The following is a 26,597-nucleotide window of genomic DNA, read 5'->3' as shown; positions in this document are numbered from 1 at the left end:
GCCAAAAATGGGAAACATCACCGCTTTTGATAACGATGTGGAAGAGTGGGCCACTTATGTGAAACGCATCAAAGTTTACTGTACAACGAATGAGATACCGGATGATAAGAAAGCACTAACCCTATTAAACTCGATGGGTGCGAAGACGTACGGGTTATTAAGGAACCTTGTAACACCAGACAAACCGGTAGGGAAGAGTTTCGCGGATATTGTTACTATCCTGCAAGAGCATTTAAACTCCACGCCGCTGCTGATAGCGGAACGATTTAAATTCTACAAAAGAATTCAACTTAAAGGAGAAAGCAACGCGGAATTCCTAACAGAACTGCGCAAGTTATCAAAGTACTGCCAGTTCGGAACAGGACTCGCAGACGCACTGAGAGATAAGTTTGTGTGTGGGCTCCTAAGGGAAGGAACCCAGAAGCGACTGCTAGAGGAAAAGGACCTTACGCTGGACAAAGCTTTCAGCATTGCAGCGTCACACGAGGCAGCAGCACGAGGCGCTGCAGAGATACAGCAAAGGCCATTGGAATTCAGCACCAATGAAATGGCATTGGGCACAGTAAAGTGCTATCGTTGTGGAAGGACAACGCATGACCAGAACCAGTGCTGGTTCAAAGATAAAGAATGCAGGCAATGTGGCAAACTTGGTCACATAGCGAGAGTATGCTGGTCAGGAAAGAAGACCAGCAGCAAAAAGTCACCGCAGGAGAAGTACAAAAAAGTACACAAGGTGACAGAGAACAGTTTGGATGAACAGAAGATGGATTCAGACTCCAGCAGTAAGCAACTGGGTTGTCTGAAAATACATAATGTGGGTAACACAGCAGACCACCAAACTATCTGGGTCATGCTTCGGATAGCAGGAGTCCAAGTGAAGATGGAATTGGACACTGGGTCGGCATTAACGGTCATGAATAAGTAAGATTACAAAAGGTTATTCTCGCACATTCCCCTGAGGGATACGGAGATTGTATTGAGGGAGCGCCGCACTGTTGGATGGGCAGTACTGAGGGAGCGCCGGACTGTCGGAAGGGCAGTACTGAGGGAGCGCCGAACTGTCGGAGGGACAGTACTGAGGGAGCGCCGTACTGTCGGAGGGGCATCACTGAGGTAGCGCCGCACTGTCGGAGGGGCAGTACTGAGGGAGCGCCGCATTGTCGGAGGGGCATCACTGAGCGAGCGCTGCACTGTTGGAGGGGCAGCACTGAGGGAGCGCCGCACTGTCGGAGGGTCAGTACTGAGGGTGTGCCGCACTGTCGGAGGGGCAGCATTGAGGGAGCGCCGGACTGTCGGAGGGGCGGTACTGAGGGAGCGCTGCACTGTTCGAGGGGCAGTACTGAGGCAGCGCCGCACTGTCGGAGGGGCAGCACTGAGGGAGCGCCGCACTGTCGGAGGGGCAGTACTGAGGGAGCGCCGCACTGTCGGAGGTGCAGCATTGAGGGAGCGCCGGACTGTCGGAGGGGCAGTACTGAGGGAGCGCCGCACTGTCGGAGGTGCAGCACTGAGGGAGCGCCGCACTGTTGGAGGGGCAGTACTGAGGGTGCGCCGCACTGTCGGAGGGGCATCACTGAAGGAGCGCCGCACTGTCAGAGGGGCAGCACTGAGGGAGCGTCGCACTGTCGGACGGTCAGTACTGAGGGAGTGCCGCACTGTCGGAGGGGCAGTACTGAGGGAGCGCCGGACTGTCGGAGAGGCGGTACTGAGGGAGCGCCGCACTGTCGGAGGGGCAGTACTGAGGGAGCGCCGCACTTTCGGAGGGGCAGTGCTGAGGGAGCGCCGCACTGTCGGAGAGGCAGTACTGAGGGAGTTCCGCACTTTCGGAGGGGCAGTACTGAGGGAGCGCCGCACTGTCGGAGGGGTGGTACTGAGGGAGTGCCGCACTGGCTGAGGGGCAGTTCTGAGGGAGTGCCGCACTGTCGGAGGGGCAGTACTGAGGGAGCGCCACACTGTCGGAGGGGCCTCATCCTGTTCCTGTGTAACAGGCTCGAGGGGCTGAATGGGTCTCCTCCTGTTCCTGCGTAACAGGCTCGAGGGGCTGAATGGGCCTCCTCCTGTTCCTGTGTAACAGGCTCGAGGGGCTGAATGGGCCTCCTCCTGTTCCTGTGTAACAGTCTCGAGGGGCTGAATGGGCCTCCTCCTTTTCCTGTGTAACAGGCTCGAGGGGCTGAATGGGCCTCCTCCTGTTCCTGTATTCCTAAGCGCTGTCCATTGAAATTTCCTTCCTACCGGCTTTGAAGGTGCTTCTCGGGCTGGGTGAACGGTCGAGGTGGCCTCTTCTTCCTGCGTGGGTCTCACTGAGTTCCTGGGAGAGCTACTGACTCTGTGAGGGGTCACGGTTCAGTGAAGTGCAGGCCTTTCACTGTGGCCGTTTCCTGAGACTTCCTCACATCAGCTTTTTGAGTCCAGAATTAGAACTACGAGGCATGAGCTTCCTGTGATCTCACTTCATGATTATTTTCAACAGCTCGCAAACCACCCGCGATGCCTGTCACTGTATCGGACAGCACAGAAGGAGGCCATTCGGCCCGCCGTGCCGGCAAAGGGGCCCGCGGTCACTATTTGGAAGACGAGCAAGGGGGCGGAGTTCTCCCCGGTGTCCTGGGGCCGATATTTATCCCTCAACCAACATCACTGAAAAAAAACACAGATGATTTGGGTCATTCCCACATTTGCAGATGACACAAAGCTGGGTGGGCGTGTGTGTTGTGAGGAGGATGGCGAGAAACTCCAGTTTGATTTGTGTAGTGTATGTAACCTGTACCACCTTAAGAGGATACCTTAAGGTGATGGACTACTTTTTGATGGCTCCTGTACATTGTAGTACCGGTGGTGACCACACTGGTATATAAACACTGCGGAGCAAAGTGTATCTCAGTTCCGCCCTGACCCTCAATCACTAAAGACCTGTTTACTTACTTCTGTAGTCTGTGTCCTGTTGTTCAGTATAACTGCAATTGAAAACACAGACTCAACAGTGGCGACGAGTCTGATCTTACCTAGAGGCAGTTTTGCATCAAAGGAAGCTTCGTCCTCAGAAACGGGCATCGAACAAGGGCATCCGCCCTCAACATTCTGCTGAGCACTGCATCGCACGGGAGGCCATCGGGAACCCGGTTTGGTTTCTGGCCATGAAGTCAAGCATCAGTGAGCATCCCTTCGACGACAGCGGCGGGTAAGCCCGATCGAGCGGCACGGGGGGGATGTCGGCCGAGTTGTCAGTGGGAGAAGGGGAGGGAAAACGACGAAAAGGGCGGAGAACACGACCGCAGCCGATGTCAGGGGCCGGACTGCAATCGGGGCAGTGACGCGCAGCAGCCAGAAAAGCGTTTATGGCCACAAGGACCGCGGGAGCGGCCGGGGAACAAGAGCAGCAGCGCAGGGGAAAATAAAGGACCGCTGGGAGGCGTGAACGGCAACAGCGCGGGAATCGCCATTTTGAGTCGGCGGGGGAAGAAGACAAGCGCGGGAAAAGCCGCCAAGCACGGGATAAGCCGCCATCTTAAATAGGAAGAAAAAAGAAAAAAATAATATCCGAAGGGAAAGGTGAAACTCAGCAAGGATGCCAAAAATGGGAAATATCTCCGCTTTTGATAACGATGTGGAAGATTGGGCCACTTATGTGAAACGCATCAAAGTTTACTGTACAACGAATGAGATACCGGATGATAAGAAAGCACTAACCCTATTAAACTCGATGGGTGCGAAGACGTACGGGTTATTAAGGAACCTTGTAACACCAGACAAACCGGTAGGGAAGAGTTTCGCGGATATTGTTACTATCCTGCAAGAGCATTTAAACTCCACGCCGCTGCTGATAGCGGAACGATTTAAATTCTACAAAAGAATTCAACTTAAAGAAGAAAGCAACGCAGAATTCCTAACAGAACTGCGCAAGTTATCAAAGTACTGCCAGTTCGGAACAGGACTCGCAGACGCACTGAGAGATAAGTTTGTGTGTGGGCTCCTAAGGGAAGGAACCCAGAAGCGACTGCTAGAGGAAAAGGACCTTACGCTGGACAAAGCTTTCAGCATTGCAGCGTCACACGAGGCAGCAGCACGAGGCGCTGCAGAGATACAGCAAAGGCCATTGGAATTCAGCACCAATGAAATGGCATTGGGCACAGTAAAGTGCTATCGTTGTGGAAGGACAACGCATGACCAGAACCAGTGCTGGTTCAAAGATAAAGAATGCAGGCAATGTGGCAAACTTGGTCACATAGCGAGAGTATGCCGGTCAGGAAAGAAGACCAGCAGCAAAAAGTCACCGTAGGAGAAGTACAAAAAAGTACACAAGGTGACAGAGAACAGTTCGGATGAACAGAAGACGGATTCAGACTCCAGCAGTAAGCAACTGGGTTGTCTGAAAATACATAATGTGGGTAACACAGCAGACCACCAAACTATCTGGGTCATGCTTCGGATAGCAGGAGTCCAAGTGAAGATGGAATTGGACACTGGGTCGGCATTAACGGTCATGAATAAGTAAGATTACAAAAGGTTATTCTCGCACATTCCCCTGAGGGATACGGAGATTGTATTGAAAACATACACGGGGCAAATAGTATACCCCAAAGGAAAGATAAAAGTAAACGTGGTCTACAATGGTAAAGAAAGTCAGGAAATGGACTTGTATGTGTTACCTGATGGAGGTCCGCCACTACTGGGACGGGAATGGATCCAGAGAATAAATGTGGACTGGCATTCCATACAAGCACTGACTGTGGATGCCTGTAAGGAGGACGACGTCAAACCTAAACGACTGTCCAAAATCTTAGACGATGCTAAGGAGGTGTTCCAACAGGGACTTGGAACACTGAAAGGAATTACGGCAACCATCAAGGTTGAAGAACATGCAAACCCAAAATGTTTCAAAGCCAGACCAGTGCCTTATGCGATACGACCTGCTGTGGAAGCAGAGCTGGAAGGGCTAGAACATTCAGGGGTACTGTCCAAGGTGGACTGGAGCGAATGGGCTACACCCATTGTTCCTGTCATGAAGCGTTCATTGAGCAACAAGCCGGGGGAACCTGGGAAGGTTCGCATCTGTGGCGATTTCAAGATCACTGTTAATCCGGTTCTTCACACGGTGCAATATCCGCTTCCGCGGATTGAAGATATCTTCGCTTCACTGTCTGGCGGGAAGCACTTCACCAAGATAGACCTGGCGCAGGCGTACCTACAGATGGAAGTTGATGAAGTGCCACGCCAGTATCTCACGATCAACATGCATAAGGGCTTATATCGGTATAATAGACTGGTTTTTGGAGTGGCATCGGCTCCAGCGATTTGGCAAAGGGCCATGGAGCAGGTATTGCAGGGAATCCCAGGCACACAATGCTACCTGGATGACATCCTGATTACAGGAGATAACGATAAGGATCACCTCGCGAATTTGGAACAGGTGCTCATCAGATTGAAAGAATATGGGCTCAGAGTTAACCGCCAGAAATGCGAGATTTTTCAAAAGCGAATCTCGTACTGCGGCCACGTCATTGACCGGGAGGGGCTTCATAAGTCACCTGACAAGATCGAAGCTGTTGTAAAAGCTCCTGCACCGGAACATGTATCCCAGTTGAGGTCGTTCCTCGAGTTGGTTAACTATTACCATAAGTTTCTTCCAAATTTATCCACGGTGTTACACCCGCTAAACACTCTTTTGCAAATGGGAATACCATGGAAGTGGAGCGATGATTGTAAGCGGGCTTTTCAAAAGAGCAAGGCACTGATCACCTCTAAGGAAGTGTTGGCTCACTTTAACCCAACGCTGCCTATTCGCTTAGCTTGTGATGCTTCTCCATATGGTATCGGGGCAGTGCTCTCACATAAGTTTCCAGATGGCTCGGAAAGGCCAGTCGCTTTCGCATCCAGATCATTGACCTCCGCTGAGCGCAACTATGCTCAGATAGATAGGGAGGCTCTCAGCCTCGTGTGGGGAGTTAAGAAATTTAACCATTACCTGCAAGGCCAAAAGTTTACGCTGCTGACAGATCACCAGCCGTTGGTTTCCATTTTCAACCCTAAGAAGGGTGTTCCGGTAATGACGGCGCAGAGGCTTCAGAGATGGTCCCTTTTCCTAGGGGCACATCAATATGATATTGAATTCAAAGGTACAAAGCAACATGGTAATGCTGATGGGCTGTCGCGCCTGCCACTACCTACAGCGGAAGAGGCACCGGCAGTTGACCCTGTCGAGATATTTCACTCGACCATCATCGAATGCTTACCAGTCACCAATGCGGGTATTGAGAGAGAGACCCGAAATGACCCGACATTGTCTCGGGTCTACGGTTTGACAGTGAAGGGATGGCCAGCACATGGCGACCCACTGTTACCAGCATTCTCAGCCAGACGAGAACAGCTGTCCGTATGTCAAGGAACATTGATGTATGGAACAAGGGTGAATTTTCCTCCTAAATTAAGAGAGAGTTCTGAAAGAATTGCACGAAGGTCATCTGGGGGGAGTCAAGATGAAAAGCCTTGCTAGGGCTTATGTGTGGTGGCCAGGTATCGACAAACAAATAGAGGATCTGACTAAAAGCTGCTCAGGGTGCTAAAAAGATCAAAATGCACCTCCAATTGCACCGCTGCATCCGTGGGAATGGCCTTCAGCCCCATGGCAACGTGTACATAGTGACTTCGCAGGTCCATTCATGGATTCCATGTTTTTGATAGCAGTAGACGCACATTCTAAATGGCCAGAAGTGATAAAGATGTCGACCACTACCTCTGAGAAGACGATCGCAGTTCTAAGAACCATATTTGCAAGGAATGGGTTGCCGGAGCAAATATGTTCAGACAACGGACCACAGTTCGTGTCAGAAGAATTCCAGAAATTCATGAAAAAGAATGGGGTGAAACACTATACATCTGCCCCATATCATCCGGCTACAAATGGGTTGGCCGAGAGATTTGTACAAACGTTCAAAAAGGCGATAAAGGCCATGAGCGAAGACCATATTCCACTACAACACAAGGTGGACAATTTCCTGATGGCATATCGAAACGCCACGCATGCAGTGACAAATCAAAGCCCTGCCATAATGTTCTATAACAGAAGGTTGCGGTCCCGGTTGGATTTGTTAAAACCCAATGTGCGACGGGAAGTTGAAAACAAGCAATTCCAGCATGTAAATAACAAGGCCACTCGTACTTTCGAAATAGAACAACCAGTGTTGGCCAGGGACTATAGGGATGATAAATGGCAACCTGGGACAATTCGTGCCCGACAAGGACCCTTGATGTACACGGTAGACGTTGGAGAGAACGTAATACGATGTCATGCTGACCAACTTGTGGAATCGAGAACAAGGGTCGACCCCATGTCTGCGGCAGAGACACCAGTTGAAGAACTTATTGAGCCTGTAGCATCTACCTCAGACTCGAACGTATATGATGATGTTCAATCCATAGGAGATCAAGTGGATGAGTCACCCCAGCAACGGGAACCAGAGACCCCTGAAAGGCGTTATCCGGACCGGATCAGGAGGCCTCCTCAGAGACTGAATCTTTGAACAGTTTTGTGTGTAAATTGTATATATGTTATCCATGTAATGTTTAATTTGGGGTGTACACTGTTAAGCTAAAAGGGGAGGAATTGTAGTGTATGTAACCTGTACCACCTTAAGAGAATACCTTAAGGTGATGGACTACTTTTTGATGGCTCCTGTACATTGTAGTACCGGTGGTGACCACACCGGTATATAAACCCTGCGGATCAAAGTGTATCTCAGTTGAGCCCTGACCCTCATTCACTAAAGACCTGTTTAATTACTTTTGTAGTCTGTGTCCTGTTATTCAGTATAACTGCAATTGAAAACACAGACTCAACAATTTGGACAGGTTGGGTGATTGGGAAGAAGCATGGCAGATGCGGTATAATGTGGATAAATGCGAGGTTATCCACTTTGGTGTCAAAAACAGGAAGGCAGATTATTATCTGAATGGCAATAGATTGGGAGAAGGGGAAGTGCAACGAGACCTGGGTGTCCTTGTGCACCAGTCGCTGAAGGTAAGCATGCAGGTGCAGCAGGCGGTTAAGAAGGCAAATGGTATGTTGGCCTTCGTAGCGAGAGGGTTCGAGTACAGGAACAAGGATGTCTTGCTGCAGTTGTACAGGGCCTTGGTGAGACCACATCTTTAGTATTGTGTGTAGTTTTGGTCGCCTTATCTGAGGAAGGATGTTCTTGCCATGGAGGGAGTTCAGTGAAGATTCACCAGACTGATACCTGGGATGGCAGGAATGACGTATGAGGAGAGATTGGGTCGATTGGGCTTATACTCACTGGAGTTTAGAAGAATGAGAGGGGACCTCATTGAAACTTATAAAATTCTAACAGGACTAGACAGACTAGATGCAGGAAGGATGTTCCCGATGGTCGGGGAGTCCAGAACCAGGGGTCACAGTCTAAGGATAAGGGGTAAGCCATTTAGGACAGAGATGAGGAGGAATTTCTTTACCCAGAGAGTGGTGAACCTGTGGAATTCTCTGCCACACAGGGCGGTGGAGGCCAATTCATTAAATATATTCAAGAAGGAGTTAGATATATTTCTTAAGGCTAAAGGGATCAAGGGATATGGGGAGAAAGCAGGGACAGGGTACTGAACTTGGATGATCAGCCATGATCTCATTGAATGGCGGAGCAGGCTCGAGGGGCCGAATGGCCTACTCCTGCTCCTATCTTCTATGTTTCTATGTTTCTATGTTTCTATGCTGTTTGTGGGGGCTTCCTGTGTGCAACTTGGCTGCCGCGTTGTCAATAGTGACCACACATCAAAAGCAATCCATTGATTGTAGAGGGTTGTAACTCGCTCTCAGGATGTGAGAAGCAGTTTATAAATTTAACAGTAAGGTTCAGCTGATTAGAACGGAGGAACAGCAGGAGGCCGTTCAGCCGCTCGAGTCTGGTTTCATTCATGGGATACGGACGTCGCTGGCAAGGCCGGAATTTATTGCCCATCCCTAGTTACCCCTTGGGAAGGTGGTGGTGAGCATTCTTGACAGAGGGGCGGTACTGAGGGAGCACCGCACTGTCGGAGGGGCAGTACTGAGGGAGCGCCGCACTGTCGGAGGGGCAGTACTGAGGGAGCGCCGCACTGTCGGAGAGGCAGTACTGAGGGAGCGCCGCACTGTCGGAGAGGCAGTACTGAGGGAGCGCCGCACTGTCGGAGGGGCAGTACTGAGGGAGCGCCGCACTGTCGGAGAGGCAGTACTGAGGGAGCGCCGCACTGTCGGAGAGGCAGTACTGAGGGAGCGCCGCACTGTCGGAGGGACAGTACTGAGGGAGCGCCGCACTGTCGGAGGGTCAGTAGTGAGGGAGCGCTGCACTGTCGGAGGGGCAGTACTGAGGGAGCACCGCAGTGTCGAATGGGCAGTACTGAGGGAGCGCTGCACTGTCGGAGGGGCAGATCTGAGGGAGCACCGCAGTGTCGGCGGAGCAGTACTGAGGGAGCGCTGCAGTGTCGGAGGGGCAGTACTGAGGGTGTGCCGCACTGTCAGCGGGGCAGTACTAAGGGAGTGCCGCATTGTCGGAGGGGCAGTACTGAGGGTGCGCCGCACTGTCAGCTGGGCAGTACTAAGGGAGTGCCGCACTGTCGGAGGGGCAGTACTGAGGGAGCGCCGCACTGTCGGAGGGGCGGTACTGAGGGAGCGCCGCACTGTCGGAGGGGAGGTACTGAGGGAGCGCCGCACTATCGGAGGGGCAGTGCTGAGGGAGCGCCGCACTGTCGGAGTGGCGGTACTGAGGGAGCAGCGCACTGTCGGAGGGGCAGTACTGAGGGAGCGTCGCACTGTCGGAGGGGCGGTATTGACGGAGCGCCATAGTGTCGGAGGGGCAGTACTGAGGGAGCGCCGCACTGCCGCAGGGACAGTACTGAGGGAGCGCCGCACTGTCGGAGGGGCAGTACTGAGGGAGCGCCGGACTGTCGGAAGGGCAGTACTGAGGGAGCGCCGCACTGTCGGAGGGGCTGTACTGAGGGAGCGCCGCACTGTTGGAGGGGCAGTACTGAGGGAGCGCCGCACTGTCGGAGGGGCGGTACTGAGGGAGCGCCGCAGTGTCGGAGGGGCAGTACTGAGGGAGCGCTGCACTGCCGCAGGGACAGTACTGAGGGAGCGCCGCACTGTCGGAGGGGCAGTACTGAGGGAGCGCCGGACTGTCGGAAGGGCAGTACTGAGGGAGCGCCGCACTGTCGAAGGGGCAGTACTGAGGGAGCGCCGCACTGTCGGAGGGTCAGTACTGAGGGAGCACCGCACTGTCGGAGGGGCAGTACTGAGGGAGCGCCGCACAGTCGGAGGGGCAGTACTGAGGGAGCGCTGGACTGTCGGAGGGGCGGTACTGAGGGAGCGCCGCACTGTTGGAGGGGCAGTACTGAGTGAGCGCCGCACTGTCGGAGGGGCAGTACTGAGGGAGCGCCGCACTGTCGGAGTGGCAGTACTGAGGGCGCGCCGCACTGTCGGAGGGGCAGTACTGAGGGAGCGCCGCACTGTCAGAGGGGCAGTACTGAGGGAGCGCCGCACTGTCGGAGGGGCAGTACTGAGGGAGCACCGCACTGTCGGAGGGGCAGTACTGAGGGAGCGCCGCACTGTCGGAGGGGCAGTACTGAGGGAGCGCTGGACTGTCGGAGGGGCGGTACTGAGGGAGCGCCGCACTGTTGGAGGGGCAGTACTGAATGAGCGCCGCACTGTCGGAGGGGCAGTACTGAGGGAGCGCCGCACTGTCGGAGTGGCAGTACTGAGGGCGCGCCGCACTGTCGGAGGGGCAGTACTGAGGGAGCGCCGCACTGTCGGAGGGGCAGTACTGAGGGAGCGCCGCACTGTCGGAGGGGCAGTACTGAGGGAACGCCGCACTGTCGGAGGGGCAGCACTGAGCGAGCGCCGCATTGTCGGAGGGTCAGTACTGAGGGAGCTCCGCACTGTCGGAGGGTCAGTACTCAGGGAGCTCCGCACTGTAGGAGGGGCAGTACTGAGGGAGCGCCGCACTGTCGGAGGGGCAGTACTGAGGGAGCGCTGGACTGTCGGAGGGGCGGTACTGAGGGAGCGCCGCACTGTTGAAGGGGCAGTACTGAGTGAGCGCCGCACTGTCGGAGGGGCAGTACTGAGGGAGCGCCGCACTGTCGGAGTGGCAGTACTGAGGGCGCGCCGCACTGTCGGAGGGGCAGTACTGAGGGAGCGCCGCACTGTCGGAGGGGCAGTACTGAGGGAGCGCCGCACTGTCGGAGGGTCAGTACTGAGGGAGCACCGCACTGTCGGAGGGGCAGTACTGAGGGAGCGCCGCACTGTCGGAGGGGCAGTACTGAGGGAGCGCTGGACTGTCGGAGGGGCGGTACTGAGGGAGCGCCGCACTGTTGGAGGGGCAGCACTGAGTGAGCGCCGCACTGTCGGAGGGGCAGTACTGAGGGAGCGCCGCACTGTCGGAGTGGCAGTACTGAGGGCGCGCCGCACTGTCGGAGGGGCAGTACTGAGGGAGCGCCGCACTGTCGGAGGGGCAGTACTGAGGGAGCGCCGCACTGTCGGAGGGGCAGTACTGAGGGAACGCCGCACTGTCGGAGGGGCAGCACTGAGCGCGCGCCGCATTGTCGGAGGGTCAGTACTGAGGGAGCTCCGCACTGTCGGAGGGTCAGTACTCAGGGAGCTCCGCACTGTAGGAGGGGCAGTACTGAGGGAGCGCCGCACTGTCTGAAGGGCAATACTGAGGGAGCGCCGCACTGTTGGAGGGGCAGTACTGAGGGAGCGCCGGACTGTCGGAAGGGCAGAACTGAGGGAGCGCCGCACTGTCGGAGGGGCAGTACTGAGGGAGCGCCGCACTGTCGGAGGGGCAGTACTGAGGGAGCGCCACTCTGTCGGAGGGGCAGTACTGAGGGAGCGCCGCACTGTTGGATGGGCAGTACTGAGGGAGCGCCGGACTGTCGGAAGGGCAGAACTGAGGGAGCACCGCACTGTCGAAGGGGCAGTACTGAGGGTGTGAAGGAATAAGCCATATTTCAGAAAGATACACCATAATATGAACAGAATCCTGATATTTATTAATACATGATATAATGGGTTTAAAAATCCAAAGCCTCGGAGGCACAGGCTGCAAACAGAAAACAGGCTTCTGAGATAAGATGAAGTGTTAACAACGTTATAAACACCACAAGGGTATGAAATGGGAATTGGTTATATATACTAAAACAAAGGCCCTATTAAAATAGCAGTTTGGCGCTTCCAAAAGGTGTGGAGTTTGGAGGGAACGCAATGAAATGCCCAGTTTAAAGAGTTAAAGATCTAACACTCAGGGAAAGTGAAACAGAATATTAAAAAATCATGTGCCTTTGAAAAGATGACATCAAGTGAAATAAACACCTGCTGGTCAAATAATATTTATGTTAAACTTGGAAGACAGGAGACACGATTAAATATGCAACCAATTGAGATAGCGAGAAAACAAGTAAACCATCCTAGTTAAAGTGGTTTTGATTTACATATAGTAAATATGATACCGGCAGCACGCTTTGAAGATATGACTTCAATAGATGCACCGAGCAATTACATTGTTTTTGTATTGAACTTGGAACCCCATGGAGTCACATCGTCTGCTCGAAACCAGTTAAGCCAATATTAAGAATTGAATGAAATAATTTTGTAAATTTGTATCACAGAGACCATTGCTGTCATATTGCTTTTATGATAACTATTGAACACCTAAAGGTAGAGATATAATTATGCATGCAGCTGCTGAAATGACAGTAAGGATAGAAAGAATTCAACAGAGAGAATGAATAAGACAATTAGCTGACATCAGCAGAAAACTTCAAAGAATAAACCATTCAAAAAGGGTATAAAAATAAGAGCTTTTCAAACAGAAAGTCAGAAGTCGCTGAATGGGCCAAGCATTTCTCAACTTCACAGGCATGCTCTGTAAGTTTTTAACTTTGAGTCTCAGGTAATCAAGGTATTTGATTTTGGTGGATGTTCTGAATTTAGAAATAAGTAAGAAATGTAGAAATGTCATGAAGTAAAGATTTGAAAATAAGGATCACTGAGAAATAAGAAATGTAAGCTAATTGTTTTTGAAATGTTAATGTTGCGACTGACTCAACAGCTGTTAACTGAATGTTGTCTCTTAAATAAAACTATACATTTTTAGAATTGTCTCAAAGAGTATTTCTGCATAAACTCGCGAACACAATTTCTGTACATTCTTTTGTAAGGAGTTGCAGAATTCTGGGGGGTATTCCGGACCCTCATAATATCCGGAACGTTACAGTCTATTTCAGCTTTTTAAAAGTGCTATCCGGAGGACAGGAACACCTTCAATCATTCCTTTCCTTTATGGAGAGATAGCCTGAACCATTAGACACATTTAAGCATCTTATAGAATGCGGCTATCTCTAACATTAGTTGCAGGTGAACGTCTGGGGAATACGCCTGATCTGGGGTAGCCCGAACAGGGCTAGGACTAGCAATTATCCCTTCAAGGGAGCACTGCATTGTCGGAGGGGCAGTACTGAGGGAGTACCGCATTGTTGGAGGGGAAGTACTGAGGGAGTGACGCACTGTCGGAGGGGTGGTACTGAGGGAGCACCGCACTGTTGGAGGGGCAGTACTGAGGGAGTGTCGCACTGTCGGAGTGTCAGTACTGAGGGAGCGCTGCACTGTCAGACGGGCAGTACTGAGGGAGCACTGCATTGTCAGAGGAGCAGTACTGAGGGAGCGCCACACTGTTGGAGGGGCAGTACTGATGGAGCACTGCACTGTCGGGGGGGCAGTACTGAGGGAGCACTGCACTGTCGGAGGGGCAGTACTGAGGGAGCGCCGCACTGTTGGAGGGGCAGTACTGAGGGAGTGCTGCAATGTCAGAGGGGCAGTACTGAGGGAGCTCCGTACTGTCAGAGGGACAGTACTGAGTGAGTGCCGCACTGTCGGAGGGGCAGTACTGAGGGAGCGCCGCACTGTCGGAGGGGCAGGACTGTGGGAGCGTTGCACTGTCAGAGTGACAGCACTGAGGGAGCGTGCACTGTCAGAGGGACAGTACTGAGGGAGCGTTACTCTATGGGAGGGGTAGTACTGAGGGAGCGCCGCACTGTCGCAGGGACAGTACTGAGGGAGCGTTACACTTTGGGAGGGACAGTACTGAGGGAGCACCGCACTGTCGCAGGGACAGTACTGAGGGAGCGCCGCACTGTTGGAGGGGCAGTACTGAGGGAGCGCCGCACTGTCGGAGGGGCAGTACTGAGGGAGCGTTACAATTTGGGAGGGGCAGTACTGAGGGAGCGCCGCACTGTCGCAGGGACAGTACTGAGGGAGCGCCGCACTGTCGGAGGGGCGGGACTGTGGGAGCGTTGCACTGTCAGAGAGACAGTACTGAGGGAGCGTTGCACTGTCAGAGAGACAGTACTGAGGGAGCGTTACTCTATGGGAGGGGAAGTACTGAGGGAGCGCCGCACTGTCACAGGGACAGTACTGAGGGAGCGTTACACTTTGGGAGGGGCAGTACTGAGGGAGTGTTGCATTGTCGGAGAGGCAGTACTGAGGGAGCGCCGCACTGTCGGAGGGGCGGGACTGTGGGAGCGTTGCACTGTCAGAGAGACAGTACTGAGGGAGCGTTGCACTGTCAGAGAGACAGTACTGAGGGAGTGTTACTCTATGGGAGGGGAAGTACTGAGGGAGTGCCGCACTGTCGCAGGGACAGTACTGAGGGAGCGTTACACTGTTGGAGGGGCAGTACTGAGGGAGCGCCGCACTGTCGCAGTGGCAGTACTGAGGGAGCGCCGCACTGTTCATGGGCAGGATTTGGAAGAAGAGCAGGGGGGAGTTCTCCCTGGTGTCCTGGGGCCAATATTTATCCCTCAACCAACATCACTAAAAAAACAGATGATCTGGTCATTATCACATTGTTGTTTGTGGGGGCTTTCTGTGCGCAAATTGGCTGCTGCATTTCCTACATTACAACAATGACCACACTTCAAAAAATACTCCATTGGCTGTGAAGTGTTTGGGACGTGCTGAGTTCTGTAGAAATGCAAGTCCTCCGTACTACTATCTCCTGATGTGGCTCGGTGTCAAATTGTGTTTGATAATCGCTCCTGTGAAGCCCCTTGGGATGTATAACTACGTTAAAGGCGCTATATCAATGCAGGCGATCTTTGCCCTGAACCTTGTCCATGTGTGGGCCAAGGGTGCAGTCTGAGCGATCGGCCTTTGCTCTAATCCTGCCGTTTTCGTCACCTTATCTGAGGAAGGATGTTCTTGCCATGGAGGGAGTGCAGCGAAGATTCACCAGGCTGACACCTGGGATGGCAGGAATGACGTATGAGGAGAGATTGGGTCGATTGGGCTTATACTCGCTGGAGTTTAGAAGAATGAGAGGGGATCTCATTGAAACTTATAAAATTCTGACAGGACTAGACAGACTAGATGCAGGAAGGATGTTCTCGATGGCGGGGGAGTCCAGAACCAGGGGTCACAGTCTACGGATAAGGGGTAAGCCATTTAGGTCTGAGATGAGGAGGAATTTCTTCACCCAGAGAGTGGTGAACCTGTGGAATTCTCTACCACAGAAGGCCATAGAGGCCAATTCATTAAATATATTCAAGAAGGAGTTAGATATATTTCTTAAGGCTAAAGGGATCAAGGGATATGGGGAGAAGGCAGGGACAGGGGACTGAATTTGGATGATCAGCCATGATCTCATTGAATGGCGGAGCAGGCTCGAGGGGCCGAATGGCCTCCTCCTGCTCCTATCTTCAATGTTTCTATGTTTCTATGTTTCTGTGTGTGCGAGTGTGTGTTGACTCTAATCACAGTTCCCCCACCACAAGTCCCACCCAAGAAAACGGGCACCCAAAGAGTTAAACAGAAACAATAGCAAAATACTGCAGATGCTGGAAATCCAAAATAACAACAGAAAATGCTGGAAAAACTCAGCAGGCCAGGCAACATCCGTGGAGAGAAATTAGATTCAACGTTTCGGGTGAAAACCCTTTATGAAGACTAAAGAGGCACAGGGAATGAAATAGATTAAGAGGCCAGGCTGAGAGAGAACAAAAGAGGAGTGAAGAGACATTAAGAGGTATTCAAGATGAGACGAGATAGGACAAGTGGAGACAAAAGATGGCTCTAGATTAGGTGTGAAATGTGCTGGCAGAATGGGAGACAGCTGCCATGTGGGAGAGAGAAAAAAAAGAAAGGTGGGGAGGGAAAGGGCCAAAACAAAGGTGTGGATACAAAATATAAGTAAAAATGTAATGGGGGCCGAGGTTATGATCTGAAATTGTTGAAGTCGATATTGAGTCCGGAAGGCTGTAAAGTGCCTCATCGGAAGATGAGGTGCTGTTCCTCGAGTTTACGTTGAGCTTCCATGGAACAATACAAGAGGCCAAGGACGGTGAGATCCGAGTGGGAATGGAGCGGTGAATTAAAATGGCAGGCGACCGGAAGCTCGGGGTCCCCCTTACGGACTGAATGGAGGTGTTCCGCAAAGCGGTCACCCAATCTGCGTTTGGTCTCCCCACTGTAGGGGAGACCACATCATGAGCAGCGAATACAGTATACTAGATTGCGAGAAGTGCAAGTAAATCGCTGTTTCAGCTGGAAGGGGTGTTTGGGGCTCTGGACAATGGGAAGGGGGAGGTGAAAGGGCAGGTGTTGCATCTCCTGCGCTTGCACTGGAAGGTGCCGAGCTAAGGGGAAGGGGTGCTGGGGGCGATAGAGGAGTGGACCAGGGTGTCTCGGAGGGAGCGGTCCCTACGGAATGCTGAAAGGGGAGTTAAACGGAAACGCTGGCCTCGTCTCCCAGCACCAGGGACTTGGTCCTGCTCCTGCCCAAGTGGGAGAACTAGGCCGACTCTTCCTTCAAGGCGTTCTCCAGGGCCTTGCGGAGCGACTTGTTGAGCTTGTCCCTGAAGTCCTGCCCCATGCAGATGTAGAGGATGGGGTTGAGGCAGCTGTTGACGCAGGCAAGGCTGCTGCTGAGCGGGATGCCCACACTCAGTGCCAACGGCACCTCCTCCTCCTCATCCGGGCGGGACAGCTCCAGCAACATGAAGACATTTCTGGGCGTCCAGCACAGGAGGTAGGCTGCAATGACGGCGGCAATGACCTTGAAGGGCTTGCCTCGGGCCGCCAGCCGGTTGCGCCTCAGCCGCAGCCCGATGACGGTGTAGCTGGCGCAAATGACCAGGAGCGGGAGGAGGAACCCGCCGTAGAAGCTGGCCAGGAAGACCGAACGGTGCCTGGCGGCCATCAAGTTTTTGGCAGCCTCCACCACCTCCTCGTAATCCTCGTCTCCATATTTCACGGCGTCCAGCGCCTCCCGCTCGCTCTCCAGCAGGAAGTTGGTGTAGCACGTGGTGCGGTTGCCCCCGTCCACCGTGTCCCAGTAGGCGAAGCTGGTCGCGCTCAGGGCGGCGGCCGCCAGCCACACCCCCAGGCTTAGCAGGGAGGCCAGGCGCGGCCCACGGTGGTTCCGGGCCCAGACGGGCAGCGTCACTGAGACGCAGCGGTCCACGCTGATGGCGGCCAGCGTTAGCATGCTGGTGTACATGGTCAGCACGACCACCTCGCCGCTCAGCTTGCAGAGCGCCCGGCCGAACGGCCAGTGGAAGCCCAGAAGGATGTAGGTGATGGAAAGCGGCAGCAGGACGGCGAAGGTGAAGTCGGCGACGGCGAGGCCCAGGTACCAGACCGTGGTGGCTGTTCGTTTCATCTTGAAGCCGGCGGCCCAGATGACCAGTCCATTGCCCGTCACGCCCAAGATGAACGTGACGATGTAGATCGCCGTGGTGAAGGCGTGCATCGCTCTTTCAACGCCGGGATAGCGTGCAGTCGCCATGACCTCCGGAGGAACCTCGCTGTGGTTGGCCAGTTGAAGATCCTCAAGCTCCATTTGAGATGTCCAACCTGAAGCGATGGAGAGAGAGAGTGAGAGAGAAAGAGAGAGAGAAAGAGAGAGAGAAGAGTCCATCAGTGTTCACCCCAGTCACAGAGATCGGCACGATAATTCCAACTGTGTAACATCAACCGTCTCCGCACTAGTCTCAGCTCATCCGCTGCTGAAACCTTCATCCGTGTTGGTGTTACCCTCCAGACATGTCTATTCCAACGCACACCTGGCTGGCTGCCCTAATCTTGAGCTAATCCAAACCTCTGCTGCCCCCGTGTCCTAACTCGCACCCAGTCCCGTTCACCCATCACACCCCGTCGCTCGCTGGCCTACACCGGCTCCCGGCTCAGGCAATGCCTCAATTTCAAAATTCTCATCCCATGTTTTCAAACCCCCCCCTCCCTCTCTATCTCTGTAACTTCCTCCAGCCCTACAACCCTCCCTATCTCTGTAAACTCCTCCAGCCGCTACAACCCTCCCTATCTCTGTAACCTCCTCCAGCCCCCTACAACCCTCGCTATCTCTGTAACCTCCTCCAGCCCCTACAACCCTCCCTATTTCTGTAAACTCCTCCAGCCCCTACAACCCTCCCTATCTCTGTAACCTCCTCCAGCCCCGACAACCCTCCCTATCTCTGTAACCTCCTCCAGCCCCGACAACCCTCCCTATCTCTGCAACCTCCTCCAGCCCCCGACAACCCTCCCTATCTCTGTAACCTCCTCCAGCCCCCTACAACCCTCCCTATCTCTGTAACCTCCTCCAGTCCCTACAACCCTCCCTATCTCTGTAACCTCCTCCAGCCCCTACAACCCTCCCTATTTCTGGAACCTCCTCCAGCCCTACAACCCTTCCTATCTCTGTCATTTCCTCCAGCCCCTACAAACCTCCCTATCTCTGTAACCTCATCGAGCCCACTACAATCCTCCCTATTTCTATAACCTACTCCAGCCCCTACAACCCTCCCTATATCTGTAAACTCCTCCAGCCCCTACAACCCTCCCTATCTCAGCAACATCATCCAGCCACTACAACCAACCCTATCTCTGCAACCTCTTCCAGCCCTCTACAACCCTCCCTATCTCTGTAACCTCCTCCAGCCCCTACAATCCTCCTTATCTCTGTAACCTCCTCCAGCCCAACAACCCTCCATATCTCTGTAACCAACTCCAGCCCCTACAACACTTCGTATCTCTGGAAACTCCTCCAGCCCCTACAACCCTCCCTGTCGCTGTAAACTCCTCCAGCCGCTACAAAGCTCCCTTTCTCTGTAACCTCCTCCAGCCCCTACAACTCTCCCTATCTCTGTAATCTCCTCCAGCCCTACAGCACTCCCTATCTATTTCACTTCCTCCAGCCCCTGCAACCCCCCCTACCTCTGTAACCGCCTCTAGCCCCCTACAACCCTCCCTATCTCTATAACGTCCTCCAGCCCCTACAAAACTCCTTATCTCTGTAAACTCCTCCAGCCCCTACAACCCTCCCTATCTCTGTAACCTCCTCCAGCCCCTACATCCCTCCCTCACTCTGCAACCTCCTCCAGCCCCTACAACCCTCCCTATATCTGTAACCACCTCCAGCCCCTACAATCCTCCCTATCTCTGTAGCCTCCTCCAGCCTCTACAAACCTCCCTATCTCTGTAACCTCCTCCAGCCCCCTCCAAACCTCCCTATCTCTGTAACCTGCTCCAGCCCCTACAACCCTCCCTATCTCTGTAGCCTCCTCCAGCCTCTACAAACCTCCCTATCTCTGTAACCTCCTCCAGCCCCCTCCAAACCTCCCTATCTCTGTAACCTCCTCCAGCCCCTGCAACCCTCCCTATCTCTGTAACCTGCTCCAGCTCCAACAACCCTCCCTATCTCTGTAACCTCCTCCAGCCCCCTACAACCCTCCCTATCTCTGTAACCTCCTCCAGCCCCCTACAACCCTCCCTATCTCTGTAACCTCCTCCAGCCCCTACAACCAGTCCAAAGATGTGCAGGTTAGGTTGATTGGCCATGATAAAAAATTGGCCCTTAGTGTTAGGGGGGATTAAATACGTGGGTTTACGAGGTTACGGGGATAGGGCTTGGGTGGGATGGCTGTCGGTGTAGGAACCGGGTGCTAGGGTTTGGATGATCAGCCATGATCTCGTTGAATGGCGGAGCAGGCTCGAAGGGCCAAATGGCCTACTCCTGCTCCTATCTTCTATGTTTCTATGTTTCTAACCCTCCCTATCTCTGTAACCTCCTCCAGCCCCGACAACCCTCCCTAACTCTGTAACCTCCTCCAGTCCCCTACAACACTCCCTATCTCTGTAAACTCCTTCGGCCCCTACAACACTCCCTATCTCTGTATCCTCATCCAGGCCATACAACCCTCCCTATCTCTGTAACTTCCTCCAGTCCACGACAACACTCCCTATCGCTGTAACCTCCTCCAGCCCCTAGAACCCTCCATATCTCTGTAACGTCCTCCAGCCCCAACAAAACTCACTATTTCTGTAACCTCCTCCAGCCCCTACAACCCTCCCTATCTCTGTAATGTCCTTTAGCCCCCTACAACTCTCCCTATCTCTGTAAACGCCTCCAGAACCTACAAACCTCCCTACCTCTTCAAACTCCTCCAGCCCCTACAACCCTCCTTATCTCTGTAACCTCCTCCAGTACATACAACCCTCCCTATCTCTGTAACCTTCTCCAGCCCCTACAAACCTTGCTATCTCCGTAAACTCCTCGAGTCCCTACAACCCTCCCTATCTATTTCACTTCCTCCATCCCCTACAACCCTCCCTAACTCTGTAAATTCCTCCAGGCCCTACAACCATCCCTATGTCTGTAACCTCCTCCAGCCCCTACAACCCTCCCAATCTCTGTAAACTCCTCCAGCGCCTACAGCCCTCCCTATCTCTGTATCCTCATCCAGCCCCTACAACCCTCCCTATCTCTGTAACTTCCTCCAGTCCACTACTACCCTCCCTATCTCTGTAACCTCCTCCAGCCCCTACAACCCTCCCTATCTCTGAAACCTCCTCCAGCTCCCTACAACACTCCCTATCTCTGTAACCTCCTCTAGCCACTACAACCTTCCCTATCTCTGTAACCTCCTCCAGCCCCTACAACCCTTCCTATCTCTGTAACCTCCTACAGCCCCTACAAAACTCCTTATCTCTAACCTCCTCCAGCCCCAACAACCCTATCTCTGTAAACCCCTCCAGCTCCTACAACCCTCCCTATATCTGTCACCTCCTCCAGCCCCTACAACCCTCCCTATCTCTGTAAACCCCTCCAGCCCCTACAACCCTCCCTATCTCTGTAACCTCCTCCAGCCCCTACAACCCTCCCTATCTCTGTAAACTCCTCCAGCCCCTACAACTCTCCATATCTCTGCAATCTCCTCCAGCCCCTACAACCCTCCCTATCTCTGTAACCTCCACCAGCCCCGACAAACCTCCCTATCTCTGTAAACTCCTCCAGCCCTTACAATACTCCCCATCTCTGTAACCTCCTCCAAGCCCTACAACCGTCCATATTACTGTAACCTCCTCCAGCCCCTACAAACCTCCTTATCTCTGTAACCCACTTCTGCCCCTTCAACCCCCCCATCTCTGTAACCTACTCCAGCCTCTAAAGCCCTCCCTATCTCTGTAACCTCCTCCAGCCCCTACAAACCTCCCTATCTCTGTCATTTCCTCCAGCCCCTACAACACTCCCTATCTCTGTAACCTCCTCCAGCCCCCTACAACCCTCCCTATCTCTATAACCTACTCCAGCACCTACAACCCTCCCTATCTCTGTAAACTCCTCCAGCCCCCTACAACTCTCACTATCTGTAGAGCCTCCTCCAATCCCAACAAAACTCCCTCTATCTGTAAAATCCTCCAGCCCCGACAACCCTCCCTATCTCAGCTACCTCATCCAGCCCCTAAAACCCACCCTATCTCTGCAACCTCTTCCAGCCCCTACAACCCACCCTATCTCTGTAAACTCCCCCAGCCCCTACAATCCTCCTTATCTCTGTAACCTCCTCCAGCCGCTAAAACCATCCCTATCTCTAACCTCCTCCAGCCCCTAGAAACCTCCCTACCTCTAAAACCTCCTCCAGCCCCTGCAACCCTGCCTACCTCTGTAACCGCCTCCAGCCTCCTTCAACCCTCCCTATCTCTATAACGTCCTCCAGCCCCTACAACACTCCCTATCTCTGTAACCTCTACAGCCTCTACAAACCTCCCTATCTCTGTAACCTCCTCCAGCCTCCTCCAAACCTCCCTATCTCTGTAGCCTCCTCCAGCCCCTACAACCCTCCCTATCTCTGTAATCTCCTCCAGCCCCTACAACCCTCCCTATCTCTGTAACCTCCGCCAGCCCCTACAACCCTCCCTATCTCTGTAAACTCCTCTAGCCCCGAACAACCCTTCTTATCTATTTCACTTCCTCCAGCCCCAACAACCATCCCTATCTCTGTAACCTCCTCCAGCCCCTACAACCCTCCCTATCTATTTCACTTCCCCCAGCCCCGACAACCATCCCTATCTCTGTAACCTCCTTCAGCCCCTACAACCCTCCCTATCTCTGTAACCTCATCCAGTCCCTGCAACCCTCCCTATCTCTAAACTCCTCCAGCCCGCACAACACTCCCTATCACTGTAACCTCCTCCAGCCCCTACAACCCTCCCTATCTCTGTAACCTCCTCCAGCCCCTACAACCCTCCCTATCTCTGTAACCTCCTCCGGCCCCTACAACACTCCCTGTCTCTGTAACCTCCTCCAGCCCCTACAACCCTCCCTATCTCTGTAACCTCCTCCAGCCCCTACAACCCTCCCTATCTCTGTAACCTCCTCCGGCCCCTACAACCCTCCCTATCTCTGTAACCTCCTCCAGCCCCTACAACCCTCCCTATCTCTGTAACCTCCTCCTGCCCCTACAACCCTCCCTATCTCTGTAACCTCCTCCGGCCCCTACAACCCTCCCTATCTCTGTAACCTCCTCCAGCCCCTACAACACTCCCTATCTCTGTAACCTCCTCCGGCCCCTACAACACTCCCTATCTCTGTAACCTCCTCCAGCCCCTACAACCCTCCCTATCTCCGTAACCTCCTCCAGCCCCTACAACCCTCCCTATCTCCGTAACCTCCTCCAGCCCCTACACCCCTCCCGATCTCTGTAATCTCCTCCAGCCCCTACAACTCTCCCGATCTCTGTAATCTCCTCCAGCCCCTACAAACCACCCTATCTCTGTAACCGTCAGCATACCCGACAATCCTCCCTATCTCCGGAACCTCCTCCAGCCCCTATAACCCTCCCAGATCTCTGCTCCCCTCCAATTCCGGTCCTTTTGTGCATCCCCCGATTTCCATCGCTCCACCATTGAAGGGTCTTAAAGGAGGAGAGAGAGAGGCGGAGAGGTTTAGGGAGGGAATTCCAGAGCTCGAGGCCAAGGCAGCTGAATGCACGGCCGCCAATGGTGGAGCGATGGAAATCGGGGCGATGCGCAAGAGGACGGAATTGGAGGAGCGCAAAAATCTGGGAGGATTCCTATTAAGTCCAAGACTTGCTCTGTTTGTCGTACATGAAATACCATTGGGTTATCTCGCCCCGGTAAATATAAAGAATTACATCGAATTCACAGCACAAAAACAGGCCATTCGGCTCATCTGTTCCGTGCCGGTGTTTATGCTCCACACCAGCCTCCTCCCACCCCTCTTCATCTCACCCAACAACACCAGCCTCCTCCCACCCCTCTTCATCTCACCCCGTCAACACCAGCCTCCTCCCACCCCTCTTCATCTCACCCAACAACACCAGCCTCCTCCCACCCCTCTTCATCTCACCCCGTCAACACCAGCCTCCTCCCACCCCTCTTCATCTCACCCCATCAACACCAGCCTCCTCCCACCCCTCTTCATCTCACCCAACAACACCAGCCTCCTCCCACCCCTCTTCATCTCACCCCGTCAACACCAGCCTCCTCCCACCCCTCTTCATCTCACCCAACAACACCAGCATCCTCCCACCCCTCTTCATCTCACCCCGTCAACACCAGCCTCCTCCCACCCCTCTTCATCACATCCCAACAACACCAGCATCCTCCCACCCCTCTTCATCTCACCCAACAACACCAGCCTCCTCCCACCCCTCTTCATCTCACCCAACAACACCAGCCTCCTCCCACCCCTCTTCATCTCACCCCATCAACACCAGCCTCCTCCCACCCCTCTTCATCTCACTCCATCAACACCAGCCTCCTCCCACCCCTCTTCATCTCACCCCATCAACACCAGCATCCTCCCACCACTCTTCATCTCACCCCATCAACACCAGCCTCCTCCCACCCCTCTTCATCTCACCCCATCAGCACCAGCCTCCTCCCACCCCTCTTCATCTCACCCCATCAACACCAGCCTCCTCCCACCCCTCTTAATCTCACTCCATCAACACTAGCCTCCTCCCACCCCTCTTCATCTCACCCCATCAACACCAGCCTCCTCCCACCCCTCTTAATCTCACTCCATCAACACCAGCCTCCTCCCACCCCTCTTCATCTCACCCCATCAACACCAGCATCCTCCCACCCCTCTTCATCTCACCCCATCAACACCAGCCTCCTCCCACCCTATTCATCTCACTCCATCAACACCAGCCTCCTCCCACCCCTCTTCATCTCACCCCATCAACACCAGCATCCTCCCACCCCTCTTCATCTCACCCCATCAACACCAGCCTCCTCCCACCCTATTCATCTCACCCCATCAACACCAGCCTCCTCCCACCCTATTCATCTCACTCCATCAACACCAGCCTCCTCCCACCCCTCTTCATCTCCCCCCATCAACAACAGCCTCCTCCCACCCCTCTTCATCTCACCCCATCACCATATCCTTCTATTCCTTTCTCCCTCGTGCGTTTATCCAGCTTCCCCTTAAAGGCATCTCTGCTCTTCGCCTCGACCACTCCATGTGGTAGCGAGTTCCCCATTCTCACCACACTCTGGGTAAAGTAGTTTTTCCTGAATTCCCTATTGGATTTATTTGTGACTATCTTATATCGATGGCCCCTAGTTCTGGTCTCCGCACAGAAGTGGAAACATCTTCTCTGCATCTGTCATAAGAACAGAACTTAAGCTCATAAGAAATAGGAGCAGGAGTCGGCCATTCGGCCCCTCGATCCTGCTCCGCCATTCAATCTGATCATGGCTGAACTTCGAACTCATCTCAACTTTCCTGCCCGATCCCCAGATCCCTAGATTCCCCATGAGTCCAAAATCTATCCATCTCAGCCTTGAATATACTCAATGACTGAGCCCCCACAGCCCTCTGGGGCAGAGAATTCCAAAGATTCACCGCCCTCTGAGTGAAGAAATTCCTCCTCATCTCAGTCCTCAATGGCCGACCCCTTAACCTCAGACTGTGACCCCTGGTTCTAGACTCTCCAGCCCAGGGGGAAACATCCTCTCAGCATCTACCCTGTCAATCCCCCTCAGAATCTTACATGATTCAATGAGCTGTACAAAACGTTAGTTAGGCCACAGCTGGAATACTGTGTGCAGTTCTGGTCGCCACACTATAGGAAGGATGTGATTGCATTGGAGAGGGTGCAGAGGAGATTCACCAGGATGTTACCTGGGCTGGAGCGCTTCAGCTATGAAGAGAGACTAGACAGGCTGGGGTTGTTTTCCTTAGAGCAGAGAAGGCTGAGGGGGACCTGATTGAGGTGTACAAAATTATGAGGGGCATAGATAGGGTGGATAGAAAGGAACTTTTCCCCTTAGTAGAGGGGTCAATAGCCAGGGGGCATAGTTTCAAGGTAAGGGGCGGGAGGTTTAGAGGGGATGTGAGGAAAAACCTTTTCACCCAGAGGGTGGTTGGAATCTGTAACTCACTGCCTGAAAGGGTGGTAGAGGCAGGAACCCTCACAACATTCAAGAAGCATTTAGATGAGCACTTGAAACGCCATAGCATACAAGGCTACGGACCAAGTGCTGGAAAATGGGATTAGAATAGACAGGGCTTGATGGCTGGCACAGACACGATGGGCCGAAGGGCCTCCCTCTGTGCTGTATAACTCGATGACTCTATGAGATCACCTCTCATTCTTCTAAACTCCAGGGTGTAGAGGCCCATTATAATCAATCTCTCCCCATAGGACAGTCCCTCTCCTCCCAGGAATCAGTCTAGTGAACCCTATCGAACCCCTTGCTAATCCTTAAAGTAGATGGTCATCTGTAGAATTACCTGTGGTCTGATGGGCTCCAGGTGAAAGTACAAGAGGCACAGCGGTGGAGAGGCCCTGTCCGTCCGACCTGCTGGCTGACAGCCGGGGGTTTCAGTGCTCAGACACTTCCTGCATCTCCTGTGCTGACCACACCTTTTCCTTTCTGAGGCTATACCCCATGACATTACTGGGGAAGTGGATGTTGTCAGATCTTGACTCGGCACCATGTAAACAGCAACAGGGCGGATACCCTTTAGATCTGATCGGTGGCTGCAGCTTCAGCAACACTGAATCTTTATCTGAGATATCTGGCATGATGGCAACTATCTCTCCAACCCACGCTGACTCCATCCTTCATAGAATCATAGAATCATACAAATTTACACCACAGAAGGAGGCCATTCGGCCCACCGTGTCTGCTGGCCCAATGAGCGATCCACTCTAATCCCACTTTCCAGCTCTCGGTCCATGGCCCTGCAGGTTACAGCACTTCAAGGGCATATCCAAGAACTTTGTAAATGTGATGAGGGTTTCTGCCTCTCCCACCC

The 26,597-nt window shown here is 53.4% G+C and overlaps 2 protein-coding genes across 2 annotated transcripts in view; both read right to left on the bottom strand.

The window, feature by feature from the left end:
* The window catches only part of LOC147110108 (sialic acid-binding Ig-like lectin 13), a 72,455-nt gene extending 57,312 nt beyond the window's left edge, over positions 1-15,143 (bottom strand). Inside the window, exon 1 of the mRNA XM_086002466.1 lies at positions 15,135-15,143. Coding sequence (XP_085858592.1) covers positions 15,135-15,143 — 9 coding nt within the window. The remainder of the gene's footprint in view (positions 1-15,134) is intronic.
* A 624-nt stretch (positions 15,144-15,767) lies between these two features.
* Positions 15,768-17,897, bottom strand: LOC147110107 (chemerin-like receptor 1). Its single transcript, XM_086004246.1, has one exon. It carries the CDS (start codon positions 17,862-17,864, stop codon positions 16,815-16,817), a length of 1,050 nt encoding a protein of 349 aa, XP_085860372.1. The 5' UTR covers positions 17,865-17,897; the 3' UTR covers positions 15,768-16,814.
* Between the last annotated feature and the right edge of the window lie 8,700 nt (positions 17,898-26,597).

This window comes from Somniosus microcephalus, chromosome 12 (genome assembly GCF_052327205.1).
Source record: "Somniosus microcephalus isolate GS21.2 chromosome 12, FLI_Smic_1.0, whole genome shotgun sequence".
Taxonomy (NCBI): Eukaryota; Metazoa; Chordata; class Chondrichthyes; order Squaliformes; family Somniosidae; genus Somniosus; species Somniosus microcephalus.
Note: the sequence above shows the minus strand (reverse complement) of the source record. Positions and strands in the feature narration are given on the sequence as shown.

What these genes read in the sequence shown, in the direction of transcription:
- LOC147110107 (XM_086004246.1), bottom strand. Translation starts at nt 17,864, where the DNA reads ATGGAGCTTGAGGATCTTCAACTGGCCAACCACAGCGAGGTTCCTCCG.